The sequence below is a fragment of the Podarcis muralis genome, chromosome 17 (genome assembly GCF_964188315.1).
Source record: "Podarcis muralis chromosome 17, rPodMur119.hap1.1, whole genome shotgun sequence".
Taxonomy (NCBI): domain Eukaryota; kingdom Metazoa; phylum Chordata; class Lepidosauria; order Squamata; family Lacertidae; genus Podarcis; species Podarcis muralis.
In genome coordinates, this window is record NC_135671.1 from 34,198,313 (window position 1) to 34,211,732 (window position 13,420).

At 48.8% G+C, this 13,420-nt stretch overlaps 1 protein-coding gene across 3 annotated transcripts in view; it reads left to right on the top strand.

Moving 5' to 3' along the window:
• SLC25A23 (solute carrier family 25 member 23) overlaps window positions 1–13,420 on the top strand; it is a 51,148-nt gene that overhangs the window by 24,045 nt on the left and 13,683 nt on the right. For 2 of the 3 annotated variants that reach the window (XR_013391081.1, XM_028711951.2), the window contains exons 3-4: window positions 3,600–3,687; window positions 3,813–3,924. The exons of the other annotated variant lie outside the window; for it this stretch is intronic. Coding sequence is in view for 1 of the 2 variants with exons in the window: in XM_028711951.2 (XP_028567784.2) it covers window positions 3,600–3,687; window positions 3,813–3,924 (200 nt within the window). In the remaining variant the exon portion in view is untranslated. The remainder of the gene's footprint in view (window positions 1–3,599; window positions 3,688–3,812; window positions 3,925–13,420) is intronic. 3 annotated transcript variants of the gene reach the window in all.

A 13,420-nucleotide genomic window follows, 5' to 3' on the forward strand; every position in this document is an offset into this window, starting at 1 on the left:
CCAAATCTACAATTCTATGAACTCTACTATTCTATGATCCTCTATTTTCCAGAGTTTAGGAGATCACCTAGTGAAATACTGAGCTTTTTGGACAGAACTGATACAGTTCTGCACTCTAATGAAGGGCCAAAAGAGCTCTTACAAACTCAGTCCGACAAATCCCTGTTGTGCTTGTTTTAGACAATGTCCACCTGCATTTAGTAAAACAGCGGTGTCTTACAAACAGTATGTTTTCTGTAGCTTAAGGTCAGGCTTTTAATATGCTATATTGCAGAAGATCTAAATCCTGTCCCACATTCTGCCAGAGAGGCACTGCTTGCCAAGATGTACACAGGACATGCATTTATTTTGTCCTCTGCTCACCTCTGGCCAAACAGGCTTTGCAGGTTTTTGAAACTATACAGAACCTATTCAACAAGGGCAAAAGTAGAATCAGTGAGCAGCGCTTCCTCTTTCTAGGAGCAAGCACATTTCAGAGGCTGAAAGCATGCAAGGAAGGGGCACTTAGCATGCTCAGAATGCAAATAATACATTTTGTGCTACCAAAGTTCTGATATACTATTCTTTCCAATCTCTTGGGCAAATGTGATCATTCTTAATGAATTGTTAAATGACCTCTCTCTTGTACAAGAACAGCCAGCTTTTCCATTTCAGTCACACGCTGTGCTTTTTTCAAGCATTTGGAAACCTCGGGGAGTGCTTCATTTTGTTGTATCTTACTAAAGCAACATACCTCTCTTTTATTCGGTGCTTAATCTCTCAGTTTCTTTTTAATCTGGACCCCAGGGGCCAAGTGAAGCCTTTTTCTTATCCGCCCCCCTTTAAATAGGCCTCCTTTGGGATATGCTGTGCATTCCTGCCTCAAGCTTTTCCTCCATTGTACTGACTGCAGCAAACCAATGGAGAATTTTGGCAAACCAAACATAGCCTTTGGAGGAAATGGGAAGCAGAGAGACTGAAATCGACAGACTCCGACTTACAGTACATGTTGGCAGCATCAGTTAGTTTGAACTTAATCAGGATTTCCTGATGAGGAAGTTTCCTACCCTGTGCTTTCCTAGCAAAATTAACGCTCCTGTTCCTTCTATATCTCCAGGTAGAATAAAGTTATTTGTGAAGCTGCCCTTGTATGCATACATACAGGGGTAGCTGTATAAACACATCAGCGGTGGGCATTAATACTTTTCTGTATCTGCAGAAAGTTCCTGTGCATGCCCATTTTCTAGTTTTGCTTGCATCTGAAGCAGGGATGGGGAGCCTGTGGTCCTCCAGCTGGTGTTAGACTCTTACTCATCAGCCCCAGAATAGTCAGGGATGATGGGAGCTGCAGTCTAACTTTATGGGGAGGGCTACCTGAAAGACCTACATTGGCTCCCTGTACGTTTCCAGGCACAATTCAAAGTGTTGGTGATGACCTTTAAAGCCCTAAACGGCCTCAACCCAGTATACCCAAAGGAGTGTCTCCACCCCCATCATTCAGCCCGGACAATGAGGTCCAGCGCAGAGGGCCTTCTGGCGGTTCACTCACTGCGGGAAGTGAGATTACAGGGAACCAGGCAGAGGGCCTTCTCGGTGGTGGCGCCCACCCTGTGGAACGCCCTCCCATCAGATGTCAAAGAGATCAATAACTACAGTGATACCTCTGGATGCGAACGGGATCCATTCCGGAGCCCCGTTCACATCCAGAAGTGAACGCAACCCGCGTCCACGCGCCTGCGCGTGTAGCAATTCACCACTTTCACGCATGCGCGTGACATCATTTTGACCGTCTGCGCATGCATGAGTGGCGAAACCCGGAAGTAACACCCTCCGTAGCGCACAACCTGAAAATACTTATCCTGAAGCTACTTCAACCCGAGGTATGACTGTATCTGACTTTGAGAAGACATCTGAAAGCAGCCCTGTTTAGGGAAGTTTTTAATGTTTGATGTTTTATCTTGTTTTTAATACTCTGTTGGGAGCTGCCCAGAGTGGCTGGGGATACCCAGCCAGATGGGTGGGGTAATCATCATCATCATCATCATCATCATCATCATCATCTAAAGCTTTCTTCATTGTCTGGTACCCTCTTCTGACTACGTTAGCAATAGTCCTTTCCAGTGTGTGCGCACACAACAGCATCTCTGAGATGTAAATATTTGGGAGGGTCTTTTCCAGAACTGTAGGAGACTTCCTTCTTTCTCCTCTGGCAATGGCATCCCCCTGCACCCCCTCTATAGCCCTCTCTGTCTCTCTTCCAGGTGGGACGCCGGCAGGGGGCTCAGTGTGGGAATCCCGAAGGCTGGTATGGCTGGCTGTATGGTGTCTCCCTCCCCACCCTGACAGCATGCACCCCTGGGCCAGCAACGAAATTGCTACCCCTTCACCCACCCACTTCCACCCCTTCAAGAAATCCCTCAAAACCCACTTGGCCCTTTTGCGCATCCGCAGGTCTGCAGCCCAGGAAGCTGTGGGCACATCTCACTTCCTCCCATTGGGGGACCCTGTAGAACCCTCTTGGCATAGCTGTCAACTGTCCCTTATTTGTCGGAAACTCTCTTATCCCAGCACCGTTTCTCGCTACTGTCCCGGATTGATGATGTCCCTTAAATTTCCTGGGTTTCATGCTCGCCCGGCTCGGGAGGGAAGCAGCGGCTCGGGGTCCTCCGCCTCGAGAGGGAGCGCACACACGAGCTGCCACATCTCCGTCTCTCCCTTTTCCTCCTCAGGGGTGCGTCGTGAGGAGACGGGTGGCGGCGGGCGAGCAGGCAGGCTCTCTCTTGCGAGACTTCCGCCGCGTTGCCAGGGGAAGCCAGAGGCAGCAGCGGCGGCGGCGGCTGAGGAGGCGGTCTGAGGGAGGAGGAAGAGGAGGGGATGGGGAGGGACACAGAAGGGTGGCACTTCAGTGGCCGCGGCAGCGCCGCAACCACCTCATGCCGGGCAGCGTGGTTGAGAGTCTCTCTCCCTCCCTCTCTCTTGGGCAGGGAAGGGCTGATGGAATTCCTCGCGCCAGGACGACGGCAGCCCCGACGTGCTGCTTAGCATACCCTCCAACCAGTGCAGCATCTTAATGTAGTGATTTCCCCTTCTGCATCCCTTTCATAACTCTATTTTTATAAATCATTTGTCCATCCATAGTTCAAATTTTTACTACAAGCTTTCTGTCAATCCTACCAATGTATGTAACTCTTTACAGTAGCTTTTCAACTAAATTATAAACTTACCCCATTCTTTATTAAAAAGGTTCTCTTCCTGGTTTCTAATTCTGCCTGTAAGCTTTGCCATCTCGACGTCGTTCATCAGTTTTGTGTGCCACTCTTCTTTGGTCGGAGTCGTAGACCCTTAGGATCATCTAGTCCAACCCCCTGCAAAACACAGTCAGTCGCAGCAAAAGCAGCATGGCTCCATCAGTGCCGGATTTATGTATAAGCTAAGCCAAAATCCCTTATTTTGGCTGCTGATATCTTATTTTTGAGGCTGCTGGTCCCTTATTTTCAAATCTGTGAGTTGACAGCTATGCCTCTTGGCTGCCCAGCTTCTCCTAATCCATCAGTAGCTTAAGATGCATCCTGGCTCCTCCAGACAGACGGACCCTCTTTTCTTCTCTTCTTGTGCTGCAGGCCACATTGACGTGTCCGAGATCCAGCAAACCTTCCACAGCCTGGGCGTTTACATCTCCCTGCAGCAAGCGGAGAAAATTTTGCACAGGTGAGGCTGTCACTACCCTTGCTTTGAACTCCCACCTCCCTGACCCCACAGTCCCAGTGTGCCCTAGCCCACACTGGCTTCCCCTTCCTTCAGACTCACTCTACTCTATTTTGTGTGTGTTGCAGCATAGACAAGGATGGCACCATGACCATTGACTGGCATGAGTGGCGAGACCACTTCCTCCTTAATCCGTTGGAGAACATGGAGGAGATCGTATACTACTGGAAACACTCAACGGTAAACCAGTTTCCTAGTCCTCCCCAGACCTGAGGTTGTTCTGTTCTCCACTCTGATTCCTTGATTCTCAACATGGAAAATATAGAGTTATATGAATGGAGATAGATAGATGATAGATATAGATAGATCGATAGATCGATATGATGATGTTGTTGTTTGTTTGTTTAGTCGTCTTAGTTGTTTTCGACTCTCCATGACCCCATGAACCAGAGCATGCCTTGGAAACTCTCACTATCTTCTCAAAGCTTCTCCTTTTTTATGTCCATGGAGTTTTCTTGGCAAAATACTGGAGTGGTTTGCTAGTTCCTTCTCCGGGTGGATCACATTTAGTCTAAACTCTTGGCTATGACCTGTTCGTTTTGGGTGGCCCTGCACGGCATACCTAATAGCTTCTTAGAGTTATTCATATATATATGATACCAGCAATGGATACCAGCAAAACAGGGTTACGAAGCTAATCCAAAAAGAAACACCCCCCAAAAACCAAGACACAGAAGAAAACAATGGCATGGCCCTCCTTCCTTATATCAAGGGCACTACAGATAAAATTAGCAAAATCCTCCATAAACACAATATCAAAACAGCCTTTTGCGCCAACCAAAAAATAGCCAATATCCTCAGAAACCCCAAGGATAAAATCCAGTTGGAAAACCAAGGGGTCTATGAAATACCCTGCAAAGTCTGCCCAGCCACGTACATTGGACAAACAAACAGACGAATAAATGCACGTATCGCAGAACACAAGAATGCCGTCAAAAAAGAAGAAAAAACTTCCTCTCTTTTCCAACACATGAAAGAAACAGGACACGAAATTAATTTTGCAGATTCCAAATTGCTCTCTAACATGGAACATCACCACAAGAGAATAATCATGGAAGCCATCGAGATAGAGAAACACCCTCACAACATGAACAAGCGTGACGACACATCCCGCTTGCCAGACATCTGGAAATTAGCCCTCCCCACAAAAACTGACACCAGATCCAGAGGCACACAGAACGCCATCACCAATCAACCACACCAGACCCAAACCCAGACCCTCTCCACAGATAAATTACAGACACCATCCAGTAGCCAAACCATGGTGGCACCTCCGGATGCTGCACCCCCCTGCAATCCCTACACAGATCTGGCTGGCACAGGCCACAAAACCACAGCTCGCCCCTATACACGAAGCCAAGCCAGAGCACAACTAAGTGCAGTACAGCCATCTTCTCAGAAAAACTCCTCACAAAGTTCAAGAGGTCAAGACACAAAGGCTTTAGCAACTAATCCACACCTAATGACCCACCTAAGTGGTACTCAGGATATCACTCAAGAAATCACTCAAGATATCCCTCAAGCAATTAAGGAACAAAAGAAGAAAAGGCACACTAGCCTGGGAACTTCCTCTCTGCCCAGAACATTGGAGGCTATACACCACACCTCCTCAACAGTATTTATAGGAACTCAAACACTGAGATCCTGCTCTGTTCCAGTAACAAGAAGCCGAAAGCACCAGCCTGAAGATGACGAGTGAGACCTCGTCGAAACGTCGCCTAGACACCCCAACTTTTACACGGGAAGATACCCGAGGACACCAAAACCTGCATTCCTGTACCCGTGAAAATCTACGAAAGCATATATATATATATATATATATATATATATATATATATATATGAATGAAGAAGAATAGTTGGTACTCAGTTTGGACTGAGTAATGGGCCTCACAAAATATTTTTAACATGCAGCCCTCTAGGAGAGAATATTCATATGTTCCAGGTAGAGGCTTTAGTGGGGTTTGTAAAATGGATTTTATCAGATTAGAAGGCAAATAAAGGAATAGTTCTTACAATCTCTGATAACTTGCCCCCAAGTTGTTGTTGTTGTTGTTGTATTACAGGTGGTTGGTTTAATCCGGCCACAGTGGCAGTTTATTTCCTGGGGCAAAATCCTAAAAAAAGAGTGGCTGGGGAAACCCAGCCAGATGGGCAGGGTATAAATAATAAATTAGTAGTAGTAGTAGTATTCTCAGGATTGCCCAGAACAGTGCCTTTCAGTCATCAAATGCCTGGAGTCAGCAGGAATGTTTTAAAATATCTCCTGAAAGCGAGTAATGAGGGAGATAGATGCACCTCCCTAGGGAAAGTATTCCATAAATGGAAAGGACTGTTTTAGGTACCTGGGTCTCAAGCCATTTAGGGCTTTATGTGAATTTGGACTGGTAGTTCACTGGCAGCCAGTGCAGCACTTTCAGGATCTGTTGCACAGGGTCCCATCAGGCATTCTGCACCACCTGCAGCCTCCAGACCAGGGGTCAGCAAACTTTTCAGGAGCGGGCCGGTCCACTGTCCCACAGACCTTGTGGGGAGCCGGACCCACCGCCTCCTGAAAGTACCGCCCCTCCCGAAAGGCCCCCTCTCTGCATATGCCACTCATGCCGCCACTGCCTTGTCTTCGGCAGCATTGGCGTCCTCTATCTCGGCGGGGCACAGAGCCCATGCCCCTGGCCTGGTGGCGGAGGCAACCTCCATACCGCTGCCGCTTCCTTCCTACTTGGCCACCTTAGCGGGAAGGAAGGGGCGGCACCCAGATGCTGCTGGCCTGGGCAGCCTCCGCACCGCCGCTGCTTTCTCCTGCTCTGCCGCCTCCTGCAGCCAATCAGAAGCCGTGCTGTGTCGCTGAAGTCAGTCTCCGTGCGGAGGCCTATGTGCCACGCCTGTTTAGTGCGGGGACTGACCAAGCGGGCGGCAGAGTTCACAAGGTTCGCGGGCCAGATTAATGAGCCTGGTGGGCCGTATCCAGCCTGCAGGCCTTAGTTTGACGACCTCTGCTCCAGACCATCTTTGAGGTAGTCCTACACACAGCACATTACCGTAGTCCATATGGGAGGTCATCAGAGCATGCACAAGGGAGGCTAGACTATCCTGATCTAGGACTGGCCATAGCTGGCAAAGCATTCTAAGCAAGCTAGGCATAAGCACTCCTAGCTGCAGAAGCTACTTGAGACTCTGCTGACCTATCAGAATCCTGGAGTACTGGAGTACTCCCAGAGTATCAATCTGTTACTTTAGGGGAAGGGACATCCTCACCGGAAGCAAATACCAGGCTTGTACTGTCTGTCTTGTACTCCAGACACTGTGTGAGTGTCTGGAGGCAGTTAGAAGATGAATGGCGGCTAACAGATTGAGGTTGAATCCTGACAAGACAGAAGTACTGTTTTTGGGGGACAGGAGGCGGGCAGGTGTGGAGGATTCCCTGGTCCTGAATGGGGTAACTGTGCCCCTGAAGGACCAGGTGCGCAGCCTGGGAGTCATTTTGGACTCACAGCTGTCCATGGAGGCACAGGGCAAATCTGTGTCCAGGGCAGCTGTTTACCAGCTCCATCTGGTACGCAGGCTGAGACCCTAACCTGCCCGTGGACTGTCTCGCCAGAGTGGTGCATGCTCTGGTTATCTCCCGCTTGGACTACTGCAATGCGCTCTACGTGGGGCTACCTTTGAAGGTGACCCGGAAACTACAACTAATCCAGAATGCGGCAGCTAGACTGGTGACTGGGAGCGGCTGCTGAGACCATATAACACCAGTCTTGACAGACCTACATTGGCTCCCAGTACGTTTCCGAGCACAATTCAAAGTGTTGGTGCTGACCTTAATTTAAAGCCCTAAATGGCCTTGGACCAGTATATCTGAAGGAGCGTCTCCACCCCCATCGTTCTACCCGGACACTGAGGTCCAGCACCAAGAGCCTTCTGGAGGTTCCCTCACTGCGAGAAGCCAAGTTACAGGGAACCAGGGAGAGGGCCCTCCCACCAGATGTCAAAGAGAACGACAACTACCAGACTTTTAGAAGACATCTGAAGGCAGCCCTGTTTAGGGAAGCTTTTAATGTTTGATGTATTACAGTATTTTAATAATTTTTTTGGAAGCTGCCCAGAGTATGATGATGATGATGATGATGATGATGATGATGATGATGTCGTCTTGTACTTCGTGCTTTTCCACGCTCAGAACCAGTGAATAAAAACACCTCATTAAAATGCAGCAAACCTGTAGGAAACCATCCCCACAAGAAAGTTGCCATTGGGAAAAGGCTGCTCCTGGAATCGCCTGCCCCTCAAGGAAGCAGGGAGCGTGAAGCATAGCCAGGAGCCAAGGATTTCCAGGGAACAGGACGGAAGCTTCCTGTGATGTCCCCCCATCTCCCTTTCCACCCTTCCTGAACTCTACAGGAGGCGGGAGGAAATAGGAAGGGAAATAGTTCAGATCTCTGGACTGGGTGCTGGCCAAGGCCCTCTTTCTTCACTGTCCTGTTCCAGCCACGCTAATCTCATCAGCCGATCGGAACAGGGAAGATTAAAGTTTATATTTAAACGCAATGTGTGTCTCTCCCCTCCCTGTTTGCCAGACTTTGCCCATGTGTCAGCTGGAAGGCCAGGGGAGAAGGGGCTTGGTCACTTTCAAGGCCCTCTAGGCACAATCTTCACCTTACACTCTTCGCTCTCCAACATGTCCTGTTGAGCTCAGATCTGGCCATCCCACCAGCATCCCTTTCTCCCCTACTGCACTTTGAGAGAGAGAGAAGAGATGGTGGCTGATGGAACCAAGAGCCCAGGCAGTCCTGCCACCATCTGGGAAGAAGATCTCTTGCCCATGATCCCTTTAGATGAGCGGGAACTGTGCAAGAACTCAGCAGCCCTGCGCAGCTTCCATTCACTTCAATATGGTGAATATTTCCTGATGATTATGCACCAGGCTCCCTGGGTGGCGTCTCTGTGTGTGCTGTTGGGCCTTTCTGCCTTGGGCCGAAAATGTCTTGGGTCAGCCCACAGGAACCTACTCTGAGGGGATGAGGTCCCTTCAGCCCCCCCAAAAAAATATTTGAGGGGGCCCGGGCCTCCCAGAGTCGGAGAGCATTGCCATTCAAATGGTGTCATAGCTGGCAATGTTTTCCTTTTTTTAAGGGAAATTCCCTTATTCTGAATAGGATTCCTCGCAAGAAAAGGGAAAAGTTGACAGCTATGAATGGTGTGTGTGAACCATATCTTGTAATTGATTATGCAAGGCGGAGCTTACCTGCCCCCCCCCCCCAATTTTCTTTATTCAAGTGGCACCCCTGAGCCAACCCTTCCCCTGAATTCCATTTCTTTCTGACTCCTCTCTTGACATTGGGGGCCAGCCCCATTCCCTGCTCTGCGTGTCTGTAATCCGCAGGTGCCGATGGGATTGGCTCTCGCACCCAAGCCCCTCCCCCTGATTATCCCTCCAATCCCATTAGGAGATTGCAGGAGGGTTTATCGTGTGCCCTCCTTGTGGTACCCAGCACTTTTCTGCGCATTCCCGGCATGGAGGACCTGTCTCCCGTCAGGAAGGGCCCCGATGGCCAGAGCACCTCGGGGATCCATGGGAATTCAAAGCTGTTGTCCCTGGCTGAGCTGTGGGAAAGTGACTACAGGCGCCCCAAAGGCTTCGAGTCCATCCTGGGGGAGCATGAGATGGTAGGGCTAAGTCTCCGTGGCTGGGACTTTATTTTCTCCCCCTCCTAACCCACAGGCTGCCTTGAGGTCCCAAGGCATCTCTCCAGAATCCCTGGCTGGCATCCTGCTATGTTTTACTCAGAGTAGACCCATTGGCATTAATGAATGTGAGTAAATTGGATCCATTGATTTCAACAGGTCTACTCTATTGGATCCAGGCTCCCTGTTTCTTCCCCACTCCCTTTTACCTCTCCAAGCCAGTATGCTCAATTTCCATTGCGTAGCTCAGGACCAAACCAGATGTTGCCTTGTTTCCTAGCTTGCTGTGGCAGCTGTGGGCAGGCTCTTGTGGTGGGGATAGGCAGCATGGTGACCTCTGGGTGATGTTGACCTCCCACTCCTGCCAGCCCCAGTTAACACTGTCAGCGGTCCAGGATGATGGGAGACGGTGTGATAGGAATTTTATGGTCTTAAGGTAAAAGGTAAAGGTACCCCTAAGGGACGCGGGTGGCACTGTGGGTAAAAGCCTCAGCGTCTAGGGCTTGCCGATCGAAAGGTCGGCGGTTTGAATCCCCGCGGCGGGGTGCGCTCCCGTCGTTCGGTCCCAGCGCCTGCCAACCTAGCAGTTCGAAAGCACCCCCGGGTGCAAGTGACAAAGCTGCATCTGGCGAGCCAGCGCAGCACACGGAAACGCCGTTTACCTTCCCGCCAGTAAGCGGTCCCTATTTATCTACTTGCACCCAGGGGTGCTCTCAAACTGCTAGGTTGGCAGGCGCTGGGACCGAACGACGGGAGCGCACCCCGCCGCGGGGATTCGAACCGCCGACGTTTTGATCGGCAAGCCCTAGGCGCTGAGGTCTTAGACATATGTTAAATGTTCATAAGTGTACCAACCAAGCACATACATAGATCAGCACAGGAAGACCGACCTGGAACCATTTTGATTCCCAAACTGACCAAATGTTTTCTCTGCAAGGTCAAAGGAAAATGGAAAAGCCTCCCCATTGTCTTTTCCTTCACAAATCCTGTCTTAAGGGTATGTCTGTGTTTGAATAGGTCAGGCTCCCCAGGCAATCCAATCAAGTAACCTGCCAGACAGGAGATAAACAAGGACAGGAGAAAAACAACATTCAAATGTTCTGTTTTAGACCGCCTTTTCTGTGATGTAGGTATGATGTATCTGAGGGGTGGTCTTAGGTTACACCCCTTCTGTGATGTATGTATGATGTTTCTGGGGGTGGTCTTGATCTACAGGGTGGCAATTTCAAAAGTCTTTATAAGGCCTTGCACACCATTTTTCTAGGTCCCTCCTTTCCTGCGTGTGAGGGGAGCACCCTGTTGCAACTGATCAATAAAGATCAGGCTTACTAGCTGCTTTGCTTCTCAATATTCTCTGGTTGGCCTCTGTTATGCTCTCCTACCAATAGGGAACCTATGTAAGGACTCTATATGGTCTCTTGGATACCCCATAAGGGAAAAGGGCAATTTTTGTTTACAACAGACGGCCACCTGGGCTACCCCTGCTGAACCCGTCGCTCAGTGCAGAATGAGGCTTGTGGTGCACCTCTTTGTAGGAAAGAGTAATACTCGAGGGTGTATCTCGACCCGTTCAGTTCAACAGGTCTTCCCCACTGTCACTAAAAGAGCACAGAGGGAGCTGTTGCCCAACCTATTCCGTTCTTCTGTCCCCAACAAGCACAATGCTATCAGGTTTCTCTGTGTAAAACTTTCCTGCAATTAGTTTGGACGGATTTGTGTGTTAAATTTGTGTCCTATCCTACCCCGCACCCCACTCCCAGAGAGCTCACAGCAGCATGTATGCCTCTTTCCCCCACATCTGCTTTATCCCCATAACTCGGTGAGTTAGGTTAGGGTGAGATGTTCCAGCTACCCTACAATCATGCAGTGAGCTTTGCGGTTGTGTGAAGATTTGAGCCTATCTCTCCCTGGTTCCTAGACAAACGCTCTTGTCAGGGCTGCCTCAGGTCCTAGACAATGCTAGCTAAAATATTTCCTTGTGTCCTATAACCCAGCCACAGCCTTGCTTGCCTTATTTCACTCTCAGCAAAATATTATTTCTTCAATAATAATAATAATAATTGCACAAATTTGCCATCTCACTATAGAAGTGTCACTCTTTCCCAGGGCCAGATTTAGGTTTGATGAGGCCCTAAGCTACTGAAGGTAATGGGGCCCTTGATATGTCCAGCTGTCCTTTGCCAACAACAAATTGTCGCTGTATTTTTGTGTTGAATATATGCTGTATGGTAATTGATGGACCTAATAGGTATCAAAAGCCATTTGCACATAACAAATAGGAGCCTACACAACACAAAATACGGGTTTTATTTTATTTCTTTTTTATCTTATATTTTGGAAATGTACATTCAGGGTTTCTCCCCTTTAAATTTTTTTGGGGGGCCCCAAGAGACTGGGGCCCTAAGCTATAGCTTGTTTAGCTTATATGTAAATCCAGCACTGCTCTTTGCTTTTGAGAACGTTGTGCATGTGTGTGTTGTGTTGCTTCTGCTGATATTGCACAGACTCTTTTACCCCACATCTCTCCTAAAATAATCACTTCATATTCATTCATATATATATATGGGAGAGAATATTACAGTGGTACCCCACAAGAAGAACGCCTTGGAAGACGAAAAACTCGCTAGACGAAGGAGTTTTTCGTTTTCTTAGCCGCTTCGCAAGACGCATTTCCCTATGGGCTTGCTTCGCAAAACGAAGCTTGCCCCGCAAGCTCCGGGGATAGCGGGGAAGCGCACCGCGTCTTCCCCGCTGTCCCCAGACCTCTTTTGAAGCAAGGGGCGGTGGGGAGAAGATCGCTTCTCCCCGTTGCCAGCCCCGCAATCTCCGGGGACAGAGGGGAAGGCGCACATGCCTTCCCCTCTCTCCCCGGACCCCTTTTGAACCAAGGGGCGGCAACGGGGAGAAGCGATTCTCCCTGCTGCCCCTTCCCTTGCTTTAAAACAGGTCCGGGGACAGAGGGGAAGGCGTGCGGCGCTTCCCCTCTGTCCCCAGACGGTCTCCATAGGAACGCATTGATTGATTTTCAATGCATTCCTATGGGAAACCGTGCTTCGCAAGACGAAAAACTCGCAAGAAGAAAAAACTTGCGGAACGAATTAATTTCGTCTTGCGAGGCACCACTGTATATCTATTTAAGCCTATCATCCTGAGAAGAGGGAGAATGTATGTAAAGGAAGCTGTAACTGTCGGTGTGTGTTAATGCAAGCATAGCGAAGGTGTGGGTTCTCTCTAGCCAAAACAGCCCAGAGAATATTTACCAAAGTAAGGAGATCCAAGGACATTGATGCTCTGACGACATTAATATCGGCCGTGCCTTTTGCCGCTACAATAAGCTCTCTGCAAACTGATCTTTTTTTGCATGTGTCTGATCTTCTGCTTAGTCTTATTAAATCATGTGAGTCCTTGAGCGCAGAAATGTTTTCAGTATTAAACTCCTGCTGCCCTTGAACAGGATCTGCTGCAGGTTATTAGCTGGCTGGTGTAGCCAAGGCTTCTGTGATCTACTGTGATTTACACTCCCTGCTATGGCATGGGCTATGGCAGATCCACTGGCAGAATTCTTGGAAGGGAGGCAGGGAAACATTCCACCGCAGTTGCATGGAATAGGAGAGCATTATAAGTCAATCCAAACGAGCAAAAGCCTAAATATAAGGTTGAATATGTTTGCAATTCAATCCCATCCATGTTTGCTCAGAACAAGCCCTCCTGTGTTTACTCCATTGATTTGTAGGACTGCAGCTTCAAAGTGATTTGATTTAATTAAATGATTTTAAGAAAACAAAGTATTGGGAGCATCTCAGTCATTCCCAGTGTCTTTGTGTTCACTGGCTAGAATGCTGGAAGCTTGGAGCAGGTTTCGTTCTTACTGCACGACTGATATGCGATAGCATTTGCTAGCTGACATCATGTAGTATTTGAAAGTTGAGAGGTTATGAGATGGCATAGATTACATTTGCCTGAGTCAAAATAAGCAAGAAAGTCCAACGAATACTTGA